The following is a 27,706-nucleotide window of genomic DNA, read 5'->3' on the forward strand; positions in this document are numbered from 1 at the left end:
GAGTGAGTGTTCCTGACACATCACCAGTCCTTTGAGCTCATCATAAATTTAGCCAGTGACATATTAGCTCAGTGGCCGCTGGAGCTCTTATGTCAACTGATTTGATTTATGATGAGCTCAGAGGGCTGAAGATGTGGCAGAAACACTCACTCCTGTGATAAAACAGGAAGGGAAATGTGTTACCTTAACAATGGAAGGGTATGACCTCAGAAAGCAGCACCAATAAGCCTCTGCTGCTTCGTCTGTATACTTATCGCATGCTATGATCGTGCTCTCACACTCACATGGGTAACAGAGGAGGGAAAGAACTACCAAAGAGATGAGCTCAACCGGTACCCAACTGGTCCCTGTGCAGACTAGAAAAGGCCCTAGCTGCACATCTACCATAAATACACCTCTTCGGACCTGACTCCCTAAAAGGCCATCGAGGGATTCCCTGTATCTCCTGAGAAACCAGAGCGGAGGCCACATCACAAATCCAACAAAAGTTGAGGAAAATGTGCAGGAAGACATGAGAACCCAGGGGGAAGAAACTAAAACAAATTTACAAAGGATGGATAAGGATAAATAAGGATAACGAAAACCAAACAGAATAAGTGAAACCTCCCAGACCCCAAATGTGGAGAAGAAGGAAAAGGTGCTGGGGAGGAAAACTCACAGATTTGCAACCGGAAAAACAACTGGGGCTTACCGGACAGCTGAGGAGCTGGAACTCCAAACATCAATCTATATGGAAGTATAGATATATAGTATTGATATAACAAGTGAGGTAAGTGAAGGGTTAACATATACAGCCCATTCCAAAATGTGATCGGATGGAGCCAAAAGGAAAAATGGAAAACGCCTGGGGAGAAATCACCCAAGAAAGGAAAATCAAGATAAAAGAAACCATCACCATTTGGACAGAGACAAAAAGGACTGTAGCCCAGCAGATAGGGAAATGGACCATGCCGAAAAAGGTCACCAGATTGAGTACTGAAACCGAGCTATGACATCATAAGTGACTTATTATTATTTATATAGCACCATTGATTCGATGGTGCTGTACATGAGAACTTATGCTCCCCCTCACCCGAAGGCACAAGCCGAAACGCGTGTCGGGATGCCTGTGGCGCCATTCTAGCAGGAGGAGATGCCACTATGCTTATTGTCAGCCTATGTACTTGTTATACCATAGAGGACCTGAACATATAGGCATATAAAAAACTCTACAAATCATGCTGTTAGTTTAAAACCTACATGTGATATATACCCAGTGTGTGGTGCCCATTACATAGGAATACATTTATTAGAGTGATACAATTCTGGACTACTATGTCTTTGTATTTATTGCACTAAGCACTTTATTGTAGCATTAAGTCCCAAATTAAATTTTTGTTAAAATGTTTGTTATATATGCATTTTATTATAAATATTTTGACCTATATATATATATTACATCTCTTCCTGCTGCTTGTCGCCACCGTGTGTGCACTCATGTTTTGGTCTACCTTATAATAAAGATTGATCTCTTTTACCTGAATCTTAGCCTCTATTGTTTGCGGCTACATTCTTTTTCGATATATCTCTACAGGAGCTGTGGTACGAGCCGACTGTGGACTGGAGCAGCTCTGCATGGTGGGACACAGCCATTACACAGTACATAGCAGGAGCACATTTATAAGATTATCTCAGCACAGGAACATTTTTTATTTAACACATCCAATTCAGCAACATAATATTATTTCTACGTCTACTGATTAAATGTACTTTGCTCATGGTACTCGCCCTTTAAACCTCTAGGATATACTCCCTATGGTCACCTACTGACATTTAGATAGTACTGTGTCCTCCTTCAGTGTTTATTCCTCACACACCCACCATTAAGGGAACTGAAGTACAGCCTCAACCCAGCAACTGGCATCGGCCGCACAGCTGGGTGGTCAGGAGCACCACTGGCACAACCACAATGTTGTCATTCAATTGCGGCAGTGCTTTGGCTAATCACACCCTAAAGTGGCCGCTTTGAGGTTATTCCTTGGCGGTATTAGGAGTGTGGTTTAAATGTTCCATTTTTGAGCATTATAATGTTACTATATGTGCAGTGAAAAATGAGAAGAGAAGCAGAACAAAATCCAGTGCCACCCTGCATTCTCATGACATCACAGAGGTCGGACCTCCACCAATCGTAGATGACGGGACTACCCTGTTAAATATACGGTCCCAGTACTAACGTTCTGCATCCTAATACATCTGAGTCTTAGTTACATACATCCATGTCTTAATTTCTATGAACCGCTTCCAATATCCTTTTAGGGTTGGATAAATGAACAGTGCACGAGTGGAATGTACAGGGGTGATACTTTACCTTTGCGAGCTGCAGGGGTCCCCACAAGTCGGGCACTTTTCACAGGTATCTCCGGAGACGCCTGGGCTGTTACAGATGCACCTGCCACATTCACACCTTCCTCGGCCGCTGCACAGGGTTCCAGTTTCTGAGATGCAGGAGTCGATACTTGACATGCAGTTGCAGTACTGTCCGGTCCAGCCGCTCTGACAGACGCACTCTCCACAGTCACAGATACCATGACCTATAGATATGACGATCACAAGACACTGTTACTGGTGGGCTACACGTGCTTCTATGGCTGCGGGAAAACTATACCGCCCAACACTATCATTCCCCTCCCTTCGACGTGGGTCTCGATGGAAGCTGTAACGGTCGTCACTGGCAGAATTTCCAAAATATTGATTAGAAGATCTATAGTTATCAGAGATTTTTCTTTTTAGGCAATAAAAGGTTTTGAAACAAGTTTTCCCATTTTAAAAGGGTATTCATTGGTCAGCAGTTCATGGCTGTGATGGGAGCAGCTTCTGGGTGCAGTGACCAGAAGTGGTCGGCACTACGGAAACAGGCAAGTGACCACAACTCTGCTGGAAGTTAGGGAAAGAGGCTGTGCTGGGCTGTTTTTGTAACTCCCATTCGCTTCTATAAGTGTTATGGAAACTGAATAGTGCAGACCATGTGGCTGCTGCTTCCATAGTGCAGACCAGTTGGCCGTTTCTGCAGTGCAGATCACTTGGCTACTTCTGTAGTATAAACCCCTTGGCTGCTTCTGTAGTGCAGACCACTTGTAGTCACTGCACACAGATACATGTTCCCATCTCTTCTGAAGAAGGGTACTCCGAAACGCGCGTCGGGGTGGGCTGGAGCTGACACATCCCCTCTGTTATACTGCCAGTATGTCCCCCACTGGGGTTTTGTTTATTCTACACTGTGTGCATGTATATTTATAGGTGCACCCTTTTACCTGTGTGTTTATGTCTATACTAACAGCATGGTACGACAACTCATATTAAAACATGCAGGGAAGTATGTACCGTTGCTTTGCATCTCACGTTCACTGTTTCAGTAACGTATAGGGGGGTTGCTGTCTAGTCTCCATGTGCTCCATGTAGGTTGTAGGTATTATAACCCACTACTGTCCATTTCTTTGTTATTTATGTTGATATACTTAATAAAATTTATCTTCATAATTTTTTGGATGTTGTGCACCATTTTTTAGTGGTTTTTGCTTGTTTAGCATGGGTGTGTTCCATACCATTCCATCAACAGGTTTTTGTTAACTGTATCCTAATTTCTCTCTATTATCATGCTTGTATCATGGTTACAATATTTTTGCCTGTTTTGTGTTCCTTGCTTTCATATGAATAGTTGACATGTGAATACCCCTTTTAAGGCCTCTGGAATCCTTAGGCTACCTTCCCTCTTTGACTTTAGGAGAGGTTTTGATGCTGCAGATTTTCTGCATCTATTAATGTACGTGCCCACGATCAGGAAAAGTGGCGTTTTGGAGCGTATGTTAGCTGTATTCTACATTACAAGCACAGTGGATGGGATTTATAGAGATCTCCTGCCCACTGTGCTTCTATTTAATGCTGCGTAAACTGAGCTGCGGTGCGGATTCATGAACAGCAGCATGTACATTTCCATAACGGAGAGCGCTAGTCTCCTCTGCGTACTTTCCCTGTATAGACTGTCATTAGATGTGGTAAATCCGCACAGTTCTAAAAGACAAGCGTGTATCTAAAACAGAGCGAAAATACGCTGCCTCCAAAACGCTACTATTCCTTGCATTTTTCACCCATTAAAAAATAAATAAAAATGCTATAAATACAGATGTAAAAACTATGCGTATTTCACGCAGTGCTTTTCCTGCCATGGTTTGCTGCAAAACTGCAACTTGCATATATCTATACCCTACAATATATTAAACTTTAATTGTATTAATTGTGTCCAGCATACAAAGTTATGAAACTTTGTACATCACTTTATTGGGGAATTTGTCTTCATTGCTGTAGACAAATGTAGACAAAAGTGGCTCCGAACCCCGGATTTTCCCAAGTCTATTTTGCCTTATATTTGCCTTTAGGTGCATTGATATCAGAACTTATTCCTTTGGAGTACAGGTGATGACAGGCTCGGCTCAGCCCCTTTGTCACTGATTCTGGGGATACGAAGCTGCAGGAGATTGTTCTGATAAGCAGAGTGCTCAGAAGAGGACACACCATGATGGACCCCTACCCTCTACGGCTCCTTCCTCCACCATTTTATTACGTTGTATCTCTGTTCTGAGGACACAGATATAATTAGTCAGGACATTCCCCCGCCCTCCCGGAATAGGCTACTTTCACACTAGCGTCGTACGACGCACGTCGCAATGCGTCGTTTTGGTGAAAAAACGCATCCAGCAAAGTTGTCTGCAGGATGCGTTTTTTCCCCACAGACTAACATTAGCGACGCATTGCCACACGTCGCAACCGTCGTGCGACGGTTGCATCGTTTTGAGCGTCGTGTCCGCCATTTCCGACCGCGCATGCAAGGCCGGAACTCCGCCCCCTCCTCCCCGCAACTCACAATGGGGCAGCGGATGCGTTGTAATAATGCATCCGCTGCCCTCGTTGTGCTGCGTTGTCACAGGATGCGTCGGTACGTCGGCTCGACGCACTGCGACGGGCCGACGCCAACGCTAGTGTGAAAGTAGCCTTAGTGAGATGGCTTTCCAAATTTGGGCCTGTCCCTCCGGATTCAGGACGGTTGTGAGTTATAATTACAGCTATGTCCAGCCCAGTGGCTCAGTGGTTAGCACTGGAAAACTATATACGTACGTCAATTTGGGATTTAGATTGTGAGCCCAATTGGGTGAAGTAAGAAGGGAACTTGTATTTTTGCACAGTTTTAATTTTTCGTTTCTGTTTTTTTTCATTACTTCTAGTGGTCACTATTTACCTCCACAAATCAGTCCTCCGTGCCTGACGCATGAAAAGTCATCACATTCGCAGCGAGGTCCATAAACTCGTCCGTATACAGAGGGGTTGCAGATACATTGTCCACAGAAGCACTCCCCCCGTCCGGAGCACGTGTCCAGCTCCTTACAGGAGCTATTGTTCAGCGAGGCTTCGTTGCATTCACATTGGGCTCCTAAGAATCCGGCTTTACAGACGCAAACGCCGCACTGTAAAGAGCCGCTGCCCTGGCTGCACTCGGCGCTGGCCTCTTCTGCCTCCGCCTTACAAGAACACGAGCATTCAGGCTGAATCTCAATCTCCAGGCTGTCCTGGAGACCGACAGGCTTTATTATAACATGCTTTGTTTGCTTTTCACAGGAGGTCGAGCTCACGGTCACATTGAAGGAAACCTGGAAATATACACAATAATATAACACATGAACTTGTTCCCTTTTATTAATGAAAATTCTCCATAAGTGATTCCAAAAAGCAATGGTAAAGAACGCTAATGACGCTCATCTGCCCCTAGGGGGAGCTGTCTGCACATACCGTATATTTATATAGCGTGCACTGAACTCAATAGGACGCTTTAGAAATCTGTATACAGTGAGCTCCCCCTAGAGGCAGAGGCAGGTAAAGAAAAGTTTATCATTAAATCTAAAGCTGCTGGTAAAAGGATTGGACCATAAATAATATTGGCTGCTGAGACCCTCAATGATCCTGAGAACCTGTAGTGACCATTTGTGACCACCTCTCCTATTGAGTAGTGACTGCATATGCTTTGCTCCATTTACACAGGAGATTTTGGAAGCTCCCATGATTGCTTAGGGTACCAATGGGCAAACCCCTAGCGAACATATATTTATGATCTACGCAGCGGATAGGTGATATATGTGGTCTATTTGGACTGAAGTTGCCAACTTCCAGATCCAACATGTTTGATACTGTCACCTGAAACCTAAGAGATGTAGCAGGTTCTGTAATCTAAGGGTCTTCTGTAAAGTATGCATAATTTTTTTGCGGGGGTGGGTTGTAAAAACCTTTATTCCACCTTTGGGATATTGTGTGAAGTATGGCACAAAAAAGAAAAACTCCAGGATATGGCACTTTAGAGAAGATGGCAGAGGTAGGTCTGTGCGTGGTGCTCCGAGCCACAAGATATATCAAGAAACATATAAATGGATGGATAGATAAAAAGATAAACAGATCGATTAATGCAGGGGCGGAGGTTGCAATCACACCTGGAGACTGTGGGGCCTAAACGCTTCCTTTTACCTATATAAAAAGACGATGACTATTAAAGACCTGCAATAGATAAGGGCCATGTTGTAGATTTGCGGTGCGGTCCACAAACTTCAAGATAAGAAGCCACTGGTAAGATAAATGCGTAGATAGACACATAGTTAAAATTATATATATGTGGGTTTTTTTAACTTGATACTGTACTTACCCGATCTCCAACTTTGATTCTTTGGCACTTTTTACTATTCGGGATGCTTGTTTCATTGTTACAGTTTGCAGTAAAGAAAAGGTTAAGTCCATCCGTGTCTCCCGACACCTCAAGCTCAATTTCCGACCTCAGTTCCTAAGCAAAGAGATGTGATTCAGCAATATTGCAGTGAAACATTAACATTTAGCTACTATCTGCCAAAAGGTCAGCAATTTCTGGCAGCCCCTTGTGAATGTGTATGTGAGTCACTGGAGCCTTAATCACTGCCAGGATGGTATTACTGGGAAAAAAGGAGTAAGCACTTTCTACATTATTTGCACCGTGAAGTTTACACTGGGTAATTGAAACCCTGCAAAAAATAATGGGAATTAACCTACAGCAAAAGGTTCTATGGGAACACAATATCCAAAAAAAGGAACATTTTATACTTTAGATATAATAACATTTTAGAAAACATACAAGTATTTACATTTTTCCCATTTGTGAAAGCATATAAATCTATAATCTATCTATTCATTCCTCTATCTATCTATCTATCTATCTATCTATAAATCTATCAATTTTCTATCTATCTATAAATCTATTATCTATCTATCATTTATCTATCATCTTTCTATAAATCTATCTATTATCTATCTATTTATTATCTATCATTTTTCTATAAATCTATCTATTATCTATCTATCTATCTGTTATCTATCTATCTATCTATTATCTATCTATTTATCCATTATCTATCTATCTATCATCTATCTATCTATCTATCATCTATCTATCTATCATCTATCTAATCTATTATCTATCTATCTATCTATCATCTATCTATCTATCATCTATCTAATCTATTATCTATCATCTATCTATCATCTATCTATCTATCTATTATCTATCTATTATGTATCTATCTATCTATCTATCTCATATCTATCTATCTATAAATATATCTATAAATCAATCTATCTTACATCTAATTATTTAATCTCATATCTATCTCATATCTATTTATCTATCTATTATCCATCTAATCTATAATTGAAATGTTATGTTTCCATTTTCTATCTATCTTATCTGCAGTATCTATCTCTTGCTCTATTTATCTATTTTGTTTTTTGGGACACATTAGTCAGTTGATCAGGAAGTCATAAGGATTGCAATGAATGTTTTTATTGCATTCCCATCATTCTCTACCCAGGGACTGAAATGCAAACACACAGATACAGAGAGTCAATCTGCACCATCAGTATGAATGTCTAATGGTGGATGATGCAGATCAATAGACATTTAATGATGTAGTCACCCCCTACTATTAGATGTAGTGGTCATTCTATACCACACGTGTCCTCCATATTTAGAAGACTTGCTCGGTCTCTAAACTTGCAGCATGAAGAAGGCCTCTCACTCGCTGTTGCCTGACGCACTTTTGGGGTCGATTACGACTACCACATTTGTACTGGGTTTGCTGTGGTTTGCACATTTGTATGGATGATACTATGGCCAGAACATTTGCGTAGGATGTAGTTGCCAAATATAGGGTTCTAAGATATTTGTATGGGCACCGCTGTGGGGGTTACATTTGCATAGGCATTAATGTAGCTGGTACATATCAGTAGGGCTCCTGGGATATTCCCCCGACACATATGAATTGGCATTTCTGCGATTGGCACGTCTTTGCCTAATATGGCTGGGAAGTATGCAAGTCACCTTTACCTCCCTTTTTAGAAGTAATGCCACACCTCATGTACAGGGTAATTTGGACACCTTCTTTTCTCTATAGTTTCATAACTTTATTTCCGACTTGTAAAGTCTCAACTCATCAAGTTCCACCTTGTCACATTCCATATTGGCTTGAACAAAACTTATTGTATGCAACATATTTTTCCCGAGCTGGAGAAGAATGTCATAATAGGAAGTTTCGATACAGGAGGAAAACACTCCATAGACTAGATGACATAGAAAGTAAGATTGTTTTCTTATGGAACCTTCTGTAATGAAGGAATTTCAGTCAAGCTCTGGCATGTTCACCTGGTGGATTACTAAGAATGTGATGCCCCCGAGACATAGAAACCACCAGAGCTTATAGTTATCTCCGGCAGATCCACAACACAACAAAGTCATGGAGGAGTCAGAAAATGAACCATGAAATTGTCATACAGACTTGTATTTATTACCAAAACCAGGAAAGTCCATGGCTGTCGTCCCATTATATTAGGTCACCTCTGCACCTGCTCAATCTTACAAGAATCCGCTCAGTACAGAAAAGGCTAAGGACATGTTCAAGGTGTTCAGTTATTGAGCAGACCAAACGCCAGAATGGAAGAGAAATGTGATTGTGTGGCCATAGATTGCATGTTGGTGTTGGATGAGTAGTGGTGGTCATGGCCAAAAAGAAGGTAAGACAGAGTAGACAGCCACCTAAGGTACACCTTTAAAAGGTATACTGCAAAAGTATGGTCCAAAAAGGGCAACCTCATTGAGCCACGTAAAATTATTTCTGTTTAAGGCTGACTTCAGATGTCCGAGTTCCATAGTCCATATACAGATCACGATTTCTTGGCCAGCCACGGGTCTCCTGAACTGAACGCAACAGTCTCAGATAAATGTGTATGGGGTTATTGAATTCAGGTCAGAAAATAAAAACAAATGATAAAAGATTATGTTTCCTTATCTGGTTATAAATTCAAGTGTAAACCAAAATTGATACACAATACACAGTGCGTCATAAAAATACACCAGTGCCCGTATAGGGGATTAGTATACTACAAATTCCCATGCAATCAATTCAGATAGACCCTACATAGAAAATACTGCACAAAACGGGATAAATACCAAACAATTCATTTTTTTAAACAAATCAAATATAAAATGGTATCCAACAAAAGAGGGGATACTCTGAAGGTGACAACTACACTGGGGCCGCAGGTCGGAGGCTATAAACATGCAAAAACTAATAACAACGTCCACAATAGGGAGCAACAGGTGTGACTAGTGAGTTCATTTACATATGAACAGATTACACTAAGCTGGTAAAGAGCATCCGGCCAACAACACCGAAGCAGACATAAAAAAAAAATAACATTATAAAGCATATTTACCTCAGACCTGTGGCGCCACCACCCCTATGCGCATTTCGGCGTGCATGCCTTCTTCTGGGGGAGACTCCCTAGAACTCACTATTCACACCTGTTACTTCCTATTGTGGACGTTGTTATTAGTTTTTGCATGTTTATAGCCTCCGACCTGCGGCCCCAGTGTAGTTGTCACCTTCAGAGTATCCCCTTTATAAATTCAAGTGCAGATTTAGTTGATACATCCCCTTGAAATAAAATGTATTTCCCTGTTTTGAGGCATCCAAATGACGGACTTACATTACCCCCCCTTCTGTGCTCAGTATGTTATAAGAAACTGCAGATCTTTGGAAAATCGCTAAGAAATTAGGAAAATATTTCTTAATATTGTAGGTTTTTCCTAATTCTATTGCAAGATACTGGGGGGTCTACAACCAAAGTAATGTAATGAAGTCCTCTAAAACCAACTCCTGTAGCTCTGACACTTGGTATTGGAGAAGCACTCTGCAGACTAATGTCCCGTCTTCTTCTTCTCTTTCACATGCGACTTTGCTTTACGTTGGTAAATTAAATTTCCCCTCTGCCTGGCTTCATACTGACTTAACAGCATTATAATAGTCTTAGTCATGGCCAGCTTTATTTTGTAAGTCTGGGCCATTAACCAGCTGCTGCAGATAAAATAGTGTGTCATATTATACAGCCATTAATGTCAAATGTGATTACATAGCCAAGATAGGAAGGAGAGAAGGCTCGTGGCTAATGCAAGCCTGTAAAGCACAAGGCTGGAGTTCATTACTAACGCTGCATGGTTCGACATATCCATATTGGTTTTGCCACTGTAGCACTTAAACAGAAAAGCGATTTGAATCATCTGGATCCACATGAAACCAAATAGTCCAGTAATGGAGTTTTTAACCCAGTTTTCACCAAAGTGATGAGCGTAGCAGTGCATAGGATAAGGGAATGGCCCTCATACCTAGCAGAGGAAGCCACATTTGTCTTGTATTATCCTATTTTATCTTGTCATGCATCCTTTGAGATAACATTTATAGCTTATATTAGTGCTGCGGAAGCACCGAGAGCCAGGAAAGCAATGTATTCCCATTTTAAGTATATTTATTCTTTGTTTGGAGCCTTGAACTTGGCATTATTCATCTTACCATCATACTATGTTCCTTACTCTATCAATTGGTTTTTTGATTGCATATTCACAATTTATATTTTTTGAGAGATTGTCTGTTTCTTTGTATGATTTATGTCATTCCTTTTTTTTTTTTTTTTTTACAGAAGAATGCTTCACTGTTAGAGATTTCTTATGGTCCTTGTAGGATTATGTTATTTTATGTTTATTATTGCTCAAGCCCAGGGGTGAGCAATTCATTTTTCAGAAGGGGCCACGTGAGAGACAGTGACTCTTGCGCTGGGCCAAACTAATAAACTGAAATTAATTATGCTCAATATTAACATATTAATTGTAATTATTTTATATTAGATGGTCATCTTGCGTTCCCAGGATGCATTGTGAAATTACCCAGATCATTTAGCGGTCTCGCGAGACCGCTAAGTCTTCTGGGTAATTTCACAATGCATCTCTGGGACCGGAAGCTGGCGGCAGGCGCGAGTGCATCGTCGGACTACGGAAGGTGAGTATAACAGGTTTTTTTTTTTATTATTATTATTTTTAACATTAGATCCTTTTACTATTGACGCTGCATAGGCAGCATCAATACTAAAAACTTGGTCACACAGGGTTAATAGTGGCGGTAACGGAGTGAGTTACCCGCGGCATAACGCGGTCCATTACCGCTGGCATTAACCCTGTGTGAGCGGTGACTGGAGGGGAGTTTGGAGCGGGCACTAACTGCGGGGAGTATGGAGCGGGCACTGACTACGGGGAGTATGGAGCGGGCACTGACTGCGGGGAGTATGGAGCGGGCACTGACTGTGGGGAGTATGGAGCGGGCGCTGACTGCGGGGAGTATGGAGCGGGCGCTGACTGCAGGGGAGTAGGGAGGGACTAATCGGACTGTGGCCGTCGCTGATTGGTCGTGGCAGCCATGACATGCAGCTGGCGAGACTAATCAGCGACTTGGATTTCCATGACAGACAGAGGCCGCGACCAATGAATATCCGAGCCAGACAGACAGAAGGACAGACGGAAGTGACACTTAGACAATTATATAGTAGATGTCCCAACATAGCCTCCTACATACAGTATGAGCCTCTTATAGCCCCATATTTGCAGTATAAGCCCCCTCATAGCTTCCCTGTATACAGTGTAAGTCCCCACATAGCCTCCTATATACAGTGTGACCCCCACATAGCCTCTGCATATACAGTATAAGCCCCCATATAGCCTAATACATACAGTATGTGTCCCCACATAGCCTCCTACATACAGTATGAGCCTCATATAGCCCCATATTTGCAGTATAAGCCCCCACATAGCCTCTCTGTCTACAGTGTAAGTCCCCACATAGCCTCCTATATACAGAATAAACCCTCACATAGCCCCTCTATATACAATGTGAGCCCCCTATAGCCTGCTAAGTACATGCAAACATTCTATATACATAAGAAAACAACATAAACACCTTGCTAGAGTTCCCCAGCGCTCTGCTTCTGTCTCCAGTGCACTGACTCTCTGCGCATCCTGAGGATGCGGACAGCGGTGACATTGGGAAGCGAGTGGCGGTGGAGAGGAGGCGGGCGAGGGCATGATATGGCCAGCAGGCGGCGGGCGAGGGCATGATATGGCCAGCAGGCGGCGGGCGAGGGCATGATATGGCCAGCAGGCGGCGGGCGAGGGCATGATATGGCCAGCAGGCGGCGGGCGAGGGCATGATATGGCCAGCAGGCCACTGTTTTCAGCCCTTCCGCTGTCTCAGTCCGCAGGCCAGATGGAAACAGCCAATGGGCCTGATGTGGCCAGCGGGCCGCACTTTGCCCAGCATGGCTCTAGTGTATAATATTAGTACATTCGGAGACTTACAGATTATGACTGTGTTTTCTTTCATGTACATCTTTTGTACTTTTCAGATTTTTTTTTTACTTGTCTGGTTGTATTATTTAGTATTTACAATGAACAGGTTTCTTTATACTTATTTATTTGCCTTTTACATATTTTTGGATGAGCCTTAATTTGCTGGTGCACCTTTATATGTCAATTTTAGTAAACACTTTCACTCTCTACGAAAAATAAATTCTACATTATCATAACGCTGCATTGTGCTGTTCCCCTGTTCCTTCTGTATATTTATGAATATGTGAAAAACTGGGCGTTAAAGGGGTGTGTCCATGTACAGTCATGCATAGTCATTACTGATTGGATACAGTGCAGGGACACACCCCCAACTGTTAACACCCAGTTGGCAATTTATTAATAAAGTTCTAGGAGGAAAAACAGAAGAATGGCACAAAGCAAAGTTATAAAAAAAAAGATGCTCCAGAATTTCTTATAGATAAGAGTAGTTAGTAAAGTAGAAATAGACAGGTCATAGAATGAACAGGGCCTATTTAAAATGCATTTATATTTTCATGGGTTAATGCAGAAAAAATAAACACTTTTTGGTTTGCTCTCCTGGACGACATATGAGCTTGATAAGCACGATTCTCACTTTACTATAATCATGCAAAGGCCAAGCAATTAAAAGGGATTTCCTAAAGTGAACAATCCCTTTAAGATGATGAATTCCTAGATAAAAAAATAACTAATGGGGGTTACCACTGCCAACAGTAAGATCCATTTTCATGAGTTACAGGGCGACGTGCAATGAGATTGAGCTCTCGAAGCAGCTCTATGTTCGTCAAGGCAAGAATGGATTAAACAGGGGCTTAGGGTAACATGAACCATGAACTATAAATCCATTTACAAAAATAAATAAATATATACACACAGTATGAGCCCCTCTATATACAGTGTGAGCATCCACATAGCCTCTCTATACAGTTTGAGACCCACATAACCCCCTACATACAGTGTGAACCCCCATATAGCCCCTATACACTATATGAGCCCCCACATAACCCCTCTATATAAATTATTAGCCCCCACATAGCCCCTCTATATACATTATTAGCCCCCACATAGCCCCTCTATATAGAATATGAGCCCCCACATAGCCTCTCTATATATGTTTTGAGCCCCCACATTGCCTCCTATATACATTATTAGCCCCCACATAGCCCCTCTATATACTGTAGAATATGAGCCCCCACATAGCCCCTCTATATACGTTATGAGCACCCACATTGCCTCCTATATACAGTATGAGCCCAAACATAGCCCCTCTATTTGCCGTATGAGGCCCCATATAGCCCCCTATATACAGTCTAAGCCCGCAAATAGCATCATATATACAGAGTGACCCCCACATTGCCTCTATATACAGTATGAGCAGTCACATAGCCCCTCTGTATGCAGTGTGAACCCATATATAGCCACCTATATACAATGTGGGCCATATATATATATATATATATATAATGTAAGAAGAATGTAAGTCCACAAGGACAGGGTCCTCTCCTCTCTGTACCAGTCTGTCATTGTAAATTTGTTTACTGTAAATTATATCTATAACCCTGTATGTAACCCCTTTCTCATGTACAGCCCCATGGAATTAATGGTGCTATATAAATAATAATATAATATATATATATATATATATATATATATATAATATGTTATATAATAATATGAAACATAAAATCTTACTTTGTATGCTGATAAAATCAATTGTAATACATTTCCAGAGTCTTTGTTCAGTAGTCCTACAGTGGCTCCAGGTATGAGTTTGGCATATTTCTGTAATAAGGAAGAACAAAACAGTATACAAACTTTGTTATAAGGTGAAAACTGTAAACTTTCCTCAAGTAATATACAATATTTTAGGCGATATATTTTGGGATATTGGGCAGCAGGGAAGAATCCAAGAACTTAATGACTTACTGTAGCATACTCCATATACACAATGGCACTTACCCATACTGCCGATGCCACAATACCATTGTTAACATTCAGCAGGTTAATCTGCTGGAAATCCTCATCTTTATGTCACTGGTCCCAGTTTATGGTCCAAAAACAATGCCAGCCCTCCCCAATATAGAGTATAAGAAATTGACATACAGATTAAAAACAGTTTCTTAAGTACCGCTATTATTTCATGTTTCCAGAATGTAAGTAGACTCATCTAACTTTTTAATTCAGATCACATTTCTTTACATTCTTTGTAAAGCCGACTGCATTAATAGTAGACTACTGCTACTTTGCATTTTTTGACTTATATGAAATGGAAAGTTTCTGCCGTTAATTTTAATGAAACGACAGGTTTTCTTCTGCAGCTTGCATATATTACAATACCCTGCAAGCTGCTTGATTCTGTTCAGTCTCAATCTCCGCAGCCAGATACCTCAATGTCTACAATCTCCTGAATGCTCATCTAAACTGAAATCTGGCTTGATTTTAGCATAGATGCCTGTTCACAAGATTAGAAAATAGTCTGAAGACTGAGTCAACAGAGAGAACATGGCAGTTGGGATTGACACTAAACAGCATCGAGCAGCTTGCGATGTCAAACATGCAAGCTGCAGAAGAAAAAAGCTTAAATGCACGCAAAGGTGTCCAAAGCTTTTAAGACGTTAGTTACACTCACTGATCGCTCAATTTACTGTGTAAGGCTACTTTCACATTTGCGGTTAAGTCCACAGCATATCGTCCGCAGCCGCAAACGCATGCAAAAACGCATGCAAACGTCTTTTAACGCAGCGCTTTTTATCCTCATCAGCTTACACATGATGGTAAAAAAAAAACGCAGCGTTTGCATGCGTTTTACATGTGTTTGCGCTTTTTATGCGCATGCGTTTGGTATTTCGAGGAGGGTGTGTCTTTAATGGGCATGTTTAAAATCAGTTCCTGGACATGCGCAGTCCGAAGTACGCAAGCGCATCAAACGCATGCGTATGCAAAGACATGTGTACGCATGCGTTCCCATAGACAGTAATGCGTTGTTTTTTTTGCCGCATTCCTTGAGCTAACAACCGCATACGTTTCTAGGCGGCAAATTGACGCCTCTAAAATTACTACATGCTGCGTTTACCGCGCCAAACGAAACGACGCATGCGTCGTCAAACGCGGCAAATTGCAACCGATCGCAGACACGTGCGTCCCTAATGTTAAATATAGGAAAACACAACGCATGCGGATAATTGCGGAAGAAACGCTGTGGACACAACCGCAAATGTGAAACCGGCCTAAAAGTGTTCAGCTGCTACATGAGGGTGCTGAAGGGAGCTTTTTGCACAGTTTTTGGAGGAATCATGGGGCTTTCGAGACCCAGACCTCTGCTGATCTACAGGACGTTTAACGTCCTCAAAGATGTATACAAAAAAAAACTTGTGAAACTTTAGTTATACTTGAAGTAACTCCATGAGTAGGAGATTGACCTAAATTTTATATCTCGTAAAGTTGTACAATGGAGCCAAACAAGTTTTGTAATCTCACAAATGGGCTTTCTTTATGGTCCGGAGTTATATATACGGTATATATATCATGTGATAGTCTCTGAAGCAATAACCGAGAATGCCTTTCCGCCAACATTCCTTGAATATTCTCCCAATGACATTGTTACTGTTTAACTTGGAGCCCAGCCTGAAGTTATTTCCAAGCTACTCTGAAAATACAAATATTTCCTACTATTTCAATGCGTGTCATCTACTTGGGCCGTCAGCGTAGGGATAGCTGTAGACAAAATGGATCAAGTTTCCATTTGAGAACTTCTCTTTGATAAAACACCTTACATTTTGGCAAACACAGTGATATTTTTGTTTTTGGGAACTGAGTGATTGCTGTGTAGCAGGTGCTTAAAATATTGGCCTATTAAGATATTTTTTTCCAATGATTACCGTACTTTCTGATAACTTGATCTTATTTGATCTATAGATCTATCCTGAAAAACGATCACCCCAAAGGGGTAGCGACTAGCTGCCTCCCTCCTGTGTAACTTGCTGTCCACTGACTGTTGCTAAGTGTAATCCATTCCTAGTAGTAGAAACCCCAAGACAGAGTAAAAGAAATATAGGTGGAGATTTGTCTCTCTGGGTCGGCTTTCCTGTCTGCCAAACTGCATTCGGACATCACAGAGAGATGGGCTATCAGTCCAGGGTAGGCAAGCTATTGAACATTGACATGAGCAATGCATTCTGGGAGATGAAAAAAAATAAGTTATGGCACCTATAGTGCTGGCAGAATGCAGATGAAAAGTTGCAGATCATGAGAATTAAAACAGTTTCTGGATATATTAGACTAGTATATGCCAGGATTGTCCACTTGATTATTTTTTGTTTTTGGGAAAACAGGTAACATTGTTTACCAACCCATTGAAGAGCTATAAAAGCATAAAACTTATAAGCAACATATGTAATAAACATAATTTGTATTAAAGATAGAATTAGAAATCTTGTCATTTTTATACCGGTCATAGGGGCTTTTTTAGATTCTAACTTCTTATTGTTTCTGGAAATAACAAATGTACATAGCCAAAAATAGTGAGATTTCTACCCTATCTTTTGTATTGGGGTGTCTACTGACTGTATGTAAAGGTCATTGTGAAGGGAGGAGGAGGTGGAGGACATCGCCTATTGTGATTGGTGAATTATTTGCTTTGCACAGAGGAGTGAAAGCTATCAGAACCCACTCCTTTATTGAGGGTGTCTTGATAATCATTTCCTTGTCTTGAGGCATTTCCACTGAAGTTGGATCTGCCTGTAACTTCATTTTCCGCTTTGATTTTGAGCATCATTCCATCTCCAGACCTCCAGGGGATATTAGTTGTGATTTACGTTGATAATTTTTAGGTTTTATTGTTGTCAACACATTCCACTATATAATGAATAAAGATTTACAACTGGAATATTTCATTCAGTGATATCTAGGATGGGGGATTTTAGTGTTCCCTGTATTTTTTTAAGCAGTGTATATAGAAAACATTGACAAAACGTTTTTTTGCTTTAAATATATTAGTGGCCAAAAGTTTTGAGACACATGTTCGTTTTCATAAAGATTGCAGCTTCACTGGTTTTCAATCTTTTAGTCAGATGTTTCTATAGTTATAAACATTTCATAAGTTTTTAAACTTTCACTGACAAATGCCTTAAGGTTATGTAAAGACTCAATATACCTGGTAGCTGCATATCAGCTTCTGCGCCAAATCCTGACTGTTTTTAACAGATTGATATATACCGTCATTTTGTAGGAAAAGATAACTTGTATATTAGTCATTAAAATTTCTGCTCAGTCTGGACTCAAAAATTGATTTTACATATGTTAGTGGTTGTGTTTAATTAATAAGATTGCTCGAAGTTTCAGTCTGTAGCTCACAGTAACATCCAGAAAAGTGGGACGATTTTTTTCCTCACTTTTCATCCGCATGCAGTCTGTATGCAATCTGCTCCACTGAATATCATTGGACCGAGCGCTGCCCTTTTTTTTCACAGACAGCACTTGGCCTGAAAATACTGTCTGAGAAGGGAGTTAAGGAGAGCAGAAAGAGCTATCGGAGCCAGGAGCTCTGTCAGATTTGTAACATTTTGCAGAGCACTCATCTAGGTAATGGAGTTATCAATACAGAAATTCTGCAGCAGAAAAACAGTAAGCGATTTAGAAAGTTTCTTAATTTTGCACATAGGAAGCAATAAAAGGTAATTTTTGTTATATCAAAAACAAGTTAAAAGAACAACATATTATACACAAGGTAACTGCAGAAAACGGTCAGAAAACAGAAGAAGGCACTGTAGGCGAAACGCGCGTTGGGGTGGTGGCACCACAGCTTCAGGTAAAATTATGCTCTGCACATTCACTTAGGATTTCTTTACAATTTTCACCAATTGGTGTACTGGCTCCGTCTAAATTTTTGAGCATTACTTACCAACTTATTACTATTGGGAATATCTGGTTACACCTTGTTTTTTTTATGCCTTTCCTTGTATAACCTGTGTACCATGTTTCCTCTGAGTATCACCTGTCTTTAGCTGTGGTGCCCCTGTTTTCTGACTATTTTCTGTCATCACCTTGGGGATAATTTGTTCTACTTTTAACTTGTCTTGATACAATAAAAATTACTTTTTATCTCATCTATTTTGGTTTTTATGTGCATTCTAAGGCTGCTTTCACACATCAGGTTTTTGGTTTCAGGCACAATCCGGCAAATTTGCTAAAAAACGGATCCGGTGTAAATAGTGACAAAACGGATGCAAACTGATGCACCGGATCCGTTTTTTTAGCGTGATCCGGCTCTATGTACTGCACATGTTTTTTGAGTTCCTGGGCATGGAGAGAGAGAGAGAGCTTCTGGGCATGCTCAGTGTGTTAAAAACGGATTCGGTCGTCGGAAATGATGTTTCACACATCAGTTCCATGCGTTTATTGCCGGAAACGTCCCTTCAGGCTTTTTTGCCGGACACAAAAAAACGTTGCAGGAGATGTTTTTTGTATCCGGCAAAAAAGCCTGAAGGGACGGATCCGGCACAAAACGGATGAAACGCATGTCCTTCAGGCACAATCCGGCATTAATAAAACTCTATGGGGAAAAAACGGATCCGGCGTAAGAAAAAAACTGATCCAGATTGTGCCTGAAACTGCCGGATTGTGCCTGAAACCAAAAACCTGATGTGTGAAAGCAGCCTTAGTTCCCCTTTTATGATTCATATACATAGCGAAGAACAATACAATAATTGTGCTATGGTGTATGTAACCTTTAATCACTAAGGCTGCGTTCACATTTGCGTTCTGCCGGGCTGCGTCAGGCGCAGCCGCGGCGACGCATGTGTCATGCGCCCCTATATTTAACATGGGGGCGCATGGACATGCGTTGCATTGCGTTTTGTGACGCATGCGTCTTTTTTGGTGCACGCGTCAGAGCGCAGAGGACGCAGCAAGTTGCATTTTTTTTGCGTCCAAAATCATGCCAAAAAAGGACGCATGCGTCACAAAACAATGCGTTTTGAATGCGTTTTGGTTTGCGTTGTGCGTTGCGTCGCCGACGCAGCACTGCACAACGCAAATGTGAACGTAGCCTAAGTTATCATAATCCTATTTGTCCACCTGCTCGAGAGCATTGGTTTAATGTGAAAGGTCCCCTTTAGAGGTATGTTCATAGGTGTTCCCCCCACTCATTTTGCAAGCCAAGACCGTGTCCAACAGGGTACCCAAACCATACCTATACATTGGCACACGTACTGCCATATAGCGGCTTGCACACAACTTAATGGGAGATAAGACGTCTGTGCACTAGAATATAAGATCTTAGATTGTTTGCATCTTCCCTTTGCTTGATTCTGCACAACACGAGCCATCCTTACTGATTACACAGGCACAGGAAATATTGCTCATTATATTCTCATTTCAGCTTAGACCCAGCTCATCCCAGGGAAGAAACACCATTAATCAAAGGCTAATGCAATTCTACATATTAAATCACTGTGTAGGCTAGATGCAGCAGAGCAGCACAAGAAGCACAGAAGCGGCAGCCATCCCCGCAGAATGCGTAATGTACAGATTGCAAGAATCTAGGTTATTTACCATTAGGATGAAAGCATATTGTGAAATCTGGAAATTCTTAATTGTGCAAAAATCGATCACAAAAAATAAACGTTTAAAAAAAAAGTAGCATTGCTGAAATTGCTGTGTTTCACTCAAGACGTCTAGAACCTATCTACACGTTAATGGGTCAGTGGGATAGATCAGAACTGTATGATCACTAGGGGAAGTTCACTGATTGCAAAAATGGGGGTCCGAGAGCCCCCGGTGAGAATGGAGTGGTACTGAGCATGCTTGATCACCAATCTATTTACTTCTATGGGACTGACAGACCAGCTAAATCTGCAATAGATGTGACTTAAGCCATGATCAGGCATGGGATTCACAGCGGTCAGCCCCATCACAGTCTCTCCTTGTACTGTGACAATTCTGGCAATTAGGTGTACAGGAGAACTACAGGGCCGCGTCATTCGAGTGGATGGGACCAGATGCTGTTCGGTGGCCAGAAGAGCCACTGTGCTGGGAAAAAAGCAGTCAATAGTGGCACTGGTCAAATACTCATGATAAGGTGGGTCCCAAAATATCAGACCCCCACCAGCCATAAAGTGCATTCACATGAGTCATGCCACCTTGTGGGACCATTTCCGCAGCATACCGATATGGACAGACTGGTGCCCCCTGACCATTCCTCTTTTCCTCTTCCATTGGGAAATGATCCTGAACTGGGGTCAGCTGACTTTATTGGCATTTTTTCACCTTAAAATGAGCAGGTTCCTCCATAGAAGACCCAAATACCTAAATGAGGTATTCCCATATTGTACATCATTTTACATTTAAGGCATATCCACAAGATATGGTATACATGTATAGTAGATGCTGATCCCACCAACGGGACCACCAGCTGTATTGGGAATGGGGCCCTGATTCATGCTGGAAAGGTTATTGCTATTCCAATTATTTGGTCTAGGAACTCCGACCGTGTCTCCACTGACATAAAGACATAGATGTGGGTCCGATTGGGGGGACCCCCATCTAATATACATTTATGGCATATCCATAGGACATTCCATAAATGTACAAGATAGGAGCATCTCTTTAAGCCTGAAAGATCAACCAACAGCAGTGTGCGAAACTCAATGTTGAGGAGTGTTTCACTCTTACCTGGTAGAGGGGGACTTGTTTTTGAGTGACAGCAAAAATAAGCAGAATATTATTCTCCACCAACTTTTCTATCAGTTGACCAAGTGTTGGATATTCCTGGAAGAAACAATTAGAAGATGTATTGATTGACTGGATATAAAGCTACGAGAGTCATCCTACTCATTCCCATCCATGTTCCCATCTACTATATACGGAAGATGAGAGACACCAGACCCAACAATGCAGACGAGCTGAAGGCTGCTATCAAAGCAACCTGGGCTTCCATAGCCCCTCAGCAGTTCCACAGGCTGATCGCCTCAATGCCACGCCGGATTGATGCAGTAATTAATGCAAAGGAGCCCGACCAAGTATTGAGTGCATTTACTGAACATACATTTCAGTAGACCAACATTTCAGATTTTAAAATAATTTTTCAAGCTCTTATTATTAAGAATTCTAATTTACTGAGATAATGACTTTTGGGTTTTCATTGGCTGTAATCCATAATCATCAACATTAACGGAAATAAACACGTGAAATAGATCACTCTGTGTGTAATGACTCTATATAATATATAGGAGTTTCACTTTTTGTTTTGAAGAACTGAAATAAATTAATTTTTTGATGATTTTCTAATTTTGTGAGAAGCACCTGTATATTGAAGGAGTTTTCTCACCGTGGTAAATTGGTAAAATTGCAAAGTGCTTGAAAAAACAATATTGAATATTAAAAATCCTTTTTGAGTGATTTTTTTTTTTTAAATTCTATAGTTTGTTGCTCATTGCCTCTGCAGTTTCCTAGCCAAGGAGCGTGCACTTGCAATCTCTTTTCGTTAGAGCCGACGAGCGCTGCTCTGAAGCTAATCGGATCACTGGATCTGGCCAGCCTCAGTGCCGCTGCTCTTTGATGCTACCGAGGCCAAGCTGCCTCTGTTTGCAGGATAGAAGAACATATTGTTAAAGGGAATCGGTCATCAGGTGTTTGCTATTTCATCTGACAACAGCATGGTGTAGGGGCAGAGACCTTGATTCCAGCGATGTATCGCTTTCTGGACTGCTTGTTATTGGTTCCATAAAATCAGTGTTTTATCAGTAGGAGATTATCACAACAAGACTAGTTGTCTCATGCCATGTAGTCCTCCTAGTCTGTGTAACCCCACCCATACCAATGATTGTCAGCTTTCTGCCTATGCACAGTGTACGCAGAAAGCTGTCAATCAGAATCAGCATTCAGAGAACTGCTAGATCTGCAGCAGAGAAAACTGATTTTATTAAAATTATACAAAGCAGCCCAGTAAGTGATACATAGCTGGAATCAGGGTCTCTGGCTCTACATCATGCTGCTCTCAGATTACATAGCAAAAACCCGGTGACAGATTCACTTTAAGGACAAGCACAGTCATACTTACAGTCAATATTTAGAAAGCTGCGAGGCAGGGAAGTGATGCACTTCTGGACGGAGAACATGAGAATAATCCAAGGTTTAGTCTTGCGGATCAAGAACATTTACATGACAACATGGGCATTAATTAGTGACCACACCATTAATAGAGCGGATTGAATAGTCCAGTAATTGCATTGAGTAGAATTTGACTTTACCTGGACAGCTGACATGTAATATTCATTCCTGCTGTCTAGGTGGCATTGACAGTCATTTGGAATCACAATGCCGGCCAGTTTGCTATCCATGCCGTAGTGAGAATCTTCATCAGTCACAAATACCAGCAAATGCATTGATCCATTTCTCCATCCAATTCGGTCCTACAATGGAAGGAAGGTATTTTTACATATTTCCGCAAAAAAATGGTCTCTCCAAAAAGTCATTCCAAGGTGCCGAGACAAAGCAACCGCATAAAAATGCAATAACGGTGCTCACCTCTGTATCTGCTCGGTGTAATTTTGAGTTAATTACCAGTAAGTGTCTTCAAGGAGACAGAGGAGATTCTATGCATCTAACGTAGCCAGTAGGAGAAAATAGGAGAAAATAACCGTAGGATTACAAAATTCTCATGCTCCGGTGCTTTAAAAAACAAGTGGACTTCATTGTCCACAGATTGTTTTCATATTGAAGGCAATAAAAAAATGTAAATGAATTTTTAAGCCTACGGTTATTTTATCCTATTTTTAATAACCTATTTGCTGCACTTCATAATGCCGGTCACTAGGTGTCGCCGTTCTGTCTAATGTGCCGCCCACTGCCTTCTATCCAGGAAGTGGACGCGCGTCGGGGTCTCGAGAGGCAGGGCCTTCACTTTGGGGCAGGCAAGCTACTGGACAATGGCAGGAGCAATGCATGCTGGGAAGTGAAGGAAAAGAAGTTCCATCGCCTGTAGTGCTGGCGGAATGCTCATCTAGAAAAGAACTGCCTTCTCCAAAAGAGTGATTGACAGAGCAGAGCAGTGATTACTGAGCTTGAGAATCAAGACTGTCCCTGAACATATTGGTCTGGGTTGAGCACTAAAGGCAGGGATGAGAGCAGCAAGACAAGATGTGAAAGGGCGGAAACTCTTTAAAGGGAATCTGTCCTTTTTAAAAACGCTACCGCTACTCACATGCACGTAAATAGCGTTAACATGTTTCCTGACTGCTTTACTGAAAGTACGGCTACTGGGAGAAAATTAACTTATATCCTCCTCCCAGGAGCCGCTCATTTTCAGTAGTAGGGGATGTGTATGGAGCGATTGCAGTCATCACTCACATCACTGCCAGCAGCGGCTGTAAATCATTCCGTGACACTTTGATTGGAAACTCGCTCTGCAGCGCATCTGTCATTAGGAGCATTAACCCCATATCTGCAAGCAAATAGTGTTTTTTCTACATGTCAGGTTCCCACTGATGTTAAACTGCAGCCAAATATTACTAATGGAGAGAGCAGACCAAGTGTGTACAGTGCCATAAAAGCCGCTCTATTGCCGGAGCTACAGGACATGAAATATCTATTGCTTTGAGTATTTCGGGACATTTCCTTCAAATATCACAGATTCTTCTCCACCTCTCCTTACTCCTCCTTCTACTACTACCTCTACTCCTACTACTCATACTGCTGTTACAACTACTATTACTTCTCCTACTTCTACTACTCCAACTCCTGCTACTAGTACTCCTACTGCTACTCCTACCACCTCTACCCCTGCTACTCATACTCCTACTACTACTTCTCCTACTTCTACTACTCCTGCTACTAGTACTCCTACTCCTGCTCCTACCACCTCTACCCCTGCTACTCATACTCCTACTACTACTTCTCCTACTTCTACTACTCCTGCTACTAGTACTCCTACTGCTACTCCTACCACCTCTACCCCTGCTACTCATACTCCTACTACTACTTCTCCTACTTCTACTACTCCTGCTACTAGTACTCCTACTCCTGCTCCTACCACCTCTACCCCTGCTACTCATACTCCTACTACTTCTCCTACTTCTTCTACTCCTTCTCCTGCTACTACTACTCCTGCTACTACTCCTACTACTATTCCTACTCATGCTGCTTCTACTACTACTCTTACTCCTACTCCTATTACCACTACTCCTGCTACTACTCTTACTACTACTACATCTACTGCTACCACTCCTACTACTGCTACCACTCCTACTACTGCTACTACTGCTACTACAATTACTACTACCACTCCTGCTAATACTACTACTCATCCTCCTACTACACTTGCCACTACTACTACTCTTACTACTACTACTCATACTACTACTCCTCCTACTGCTACTCTTACTTCTCCTACTACTACTACTCCTAATCCTTCTGCTCCTACTCTTACTACCACTACTACTAATTCTGCTACTACTACTACTACTATCATAAGTACTGGTGTAGCAAGAATGCAAGATAAATAACCACTTACTTTGCACACTGCCGCCGGCATAATGGCATCAAATCTTCCTTCGGGTGCATCAATATTTGCTGATATTCTTTACTTTATGTATTTACAGTGCCATACAAGCTTCTCTATTTCATAAACTACAGGACATGCAATATCTATTGCTTTGAGTGTTTCTGGACATTTCCTTCAAATATCACAGATTCTCCTCCAACTCTCCTTACTCCTCCTCCTGCTCCTCCTCCTGCTCATGCTACTACTACTCTTGCTGCTACTACTACTTCTACTCCTCCTCCTCCTCCTACTACTCATCCTACGTCTACGCTTACTCCTGCTGCTACTACTACTACTCCTACTATTACTACCACTACTGCTACTCCTCCTACTACTACTACTTCTACGCTTACTCCTCCTCCTACTCATCCTACTACTACTCATCCTACTACTACTCATACTCCTACTATTTCTATCACTACTGCTACTCCTCTTCCTACTACTACTACTTCTACTCTTACTCCTCCTCCTACTTCTACTACTACTCATCCTACTTCTACACCTACTTCTGTTGCTACTACTACTACTCCTACTATTACTACCACTACTGCTACTCCTCCTACTACTACTACTACTCCTACTTCTACTCCTCCTCCTACTCCTACTACTACTCATCCTACTTCTACTCCTACTTCTGTTGCTACTACTACTCCTACTATTACTACCACTACTGCTGCTACTCCTCCTCCTACTACTCCTACTCCTCCTCCTACTACTACTCATCCTACGTCTACTCCTACTCCTGTTGCTACTACTACTACTCCTACTATTACTACCACTACTGCTACTCCTCTTCCTACTACTACTACTTCTACTCCTACTCCTCCTCCTCCTACTACTACTACTCATCCTACTTCTACTCCTACTCCTGTTGCTACTACTACTCCTACTCCTACTATTACTACCACCACTGCTACTCCTCCTCCTACTACTACTACTCCTACTCCTCCTTCTACTACTACTCATCCTACTTCTACTCCTACTTCTGTTGCTACTACTCCTACTCCTACTATTACTACCACTACTGCTACTCCGCCTCCTACTACTACTTCTACTCCTCCTCCTACTCCTACTCATCCTACTTATACTCCTACTCTTGTTGCTACTACTACTACTACTCCTATTCCTACTATTACTACCATTACTGCTACTCCGCCTCCTACTACTACTACTTCTACTCCTCCTCCTACTCCTACTCTTGTTGCTACTACTACTACTACTCCTACTCCTACTATTACTACCATTACTGCTACTCCGCCTCCTACTACTACTACTTCTACTCCTCCTCCTACTCCTACTCATCCTACTCCTACTCTTGTTGCTACTACTACTACTACTCCTACTCCTACTCCTACTATTACTACCACTACTGCTACTTCTGCTACTACTACTATCATAAGGACTGTTGTAGCAAGAATTCAACATAAACAGCCACTTACTTTGCACACTGCCGCCTGCATAATGGCATCAAATCCTCCTTCAGGTGTATCAATATTTGCTGATATTCTTTGCTTTTGCACTATGTCATTGAAATTTGTTGTATTGTGAGTCAGTGATAAAACATGTTTATAGCCAAAGGTGGGTAAGCAGTCCAGGTATTCTCTAAGGCAAAGCGAAAACAGTCATTGTAGTAACCTAAACCGTTTGCATTGTAAGTTATATCTAACGTTATGATCACCACTTATGTGCTAAGTTTTGATTCTGGTAAATCCCTCTGAATCTCTGCCACCACTAGAGGGAGCTTTAGAGCTTACTGCATACAGAGTTATACAGAGTTAAAATCTTTCCCAAAAGGTGGACAGCCCCTTTAAGTACAACAGTAGAATTCATATAAAAAAAACACATTATTTGTATGATAACTATAATATATAGCCCCCAAAATGATGTCTGCCATTTATGTTCCATTTTGTAAAGTGTATTTGGATCTATTTACAGGGAGAGGGTGGGGGGGAGAAGTTATGTCATTTTGGCAATGGACATTATATGGTCATCGCTCGATAAGTCACAGATGAGTAACACATTATACATTGCTTTGGTTAATCACAGTCAGCAGTTCTAGGAACATTATGAGTAAGGGTGAGTAAGTTTCTTACTGGCAGGGGTTCTTTATATTCTCTAGAACAGTATTTATATACGGGGAGACTGGCTTTTCTACAAATGTCCCAAATCCCAGGCGAAAGTTACTCGTCAGATTGGACATTTCCTTCGAGAGTGTAGATCCAAGCTGTTGTATGGTTTTCAGATCGTCCCTCATGGAGGCCGAGAGGTCCATTAAGTAATATAAGTCCACCGGGTAGTCTTCACTTTGACGGACATCAACTTGAAAAGTAATTGCATTCCCTGGTGGAATTATTGGGCGGAGA

The 27,706-nt window shown here is 41.5% G+C and overlaps 1 protein-coding gene across 1 annotated transcript in view; it reads right to left on the bottom strand.

Annotated features, from left to right (window-relative positions):
• The window catches only part of ITGB6 (integrin subunit beta 6), a 56,461-nt gene that overhangs the window by 16,757 nt on the left and 11,998 nt on the right, over positions 1-27,706 (bottom strand). Inside the window, exons 5-12 of the mRNA XM_069733027.1 lie at positions 27,437-27,683; positions 26,783-26,945; positions 23,053-23,214; positions 21,476-21,571; positions 14,498-14,587; positions 6,719-6,853; positions 5,270-5,678; positions 2,348-2,570 (exon numbers count right to left, since the gene is read on the bottom strand). Of these exons, the coding sequence (XP_069589128.1) occupies positions 2,348-2,570; positions 5,270-5,678; positions 6,719-6,853; positions 14,498-14,587; positions 21,476-21,571; positions 23,053-23,214; positions 26,783-26,945; positions 27,437-27,683 (1,525 nt within the window). The remainder of the gene's footprint in view (positions 1-2,347; positions 2,571-5,269; positions 5,679-6,718; positions 6,854-14,497; positions 14,588-21,475; positions 21,572-23,052; positions 23,215-26,782; positions 26,946-27,436; positions 27,684-27,706) is intronic.

This window comes from Ranitomeya imitator, chromosome 7, assembly GCF_032444005.1.
Source record: "Ranitomeya imitator isolate aRanImi1 chromosome 7, aRanImi1.pri, whole genome shotgun sequence".
NCBI classification, from domain to species: domain Eukaryota; kingdom Metazoa; phylum Chordata; class Amphibia; order Anura; family Dendrobatidae; genus Ranitomeya; species Ranitomeya imitator.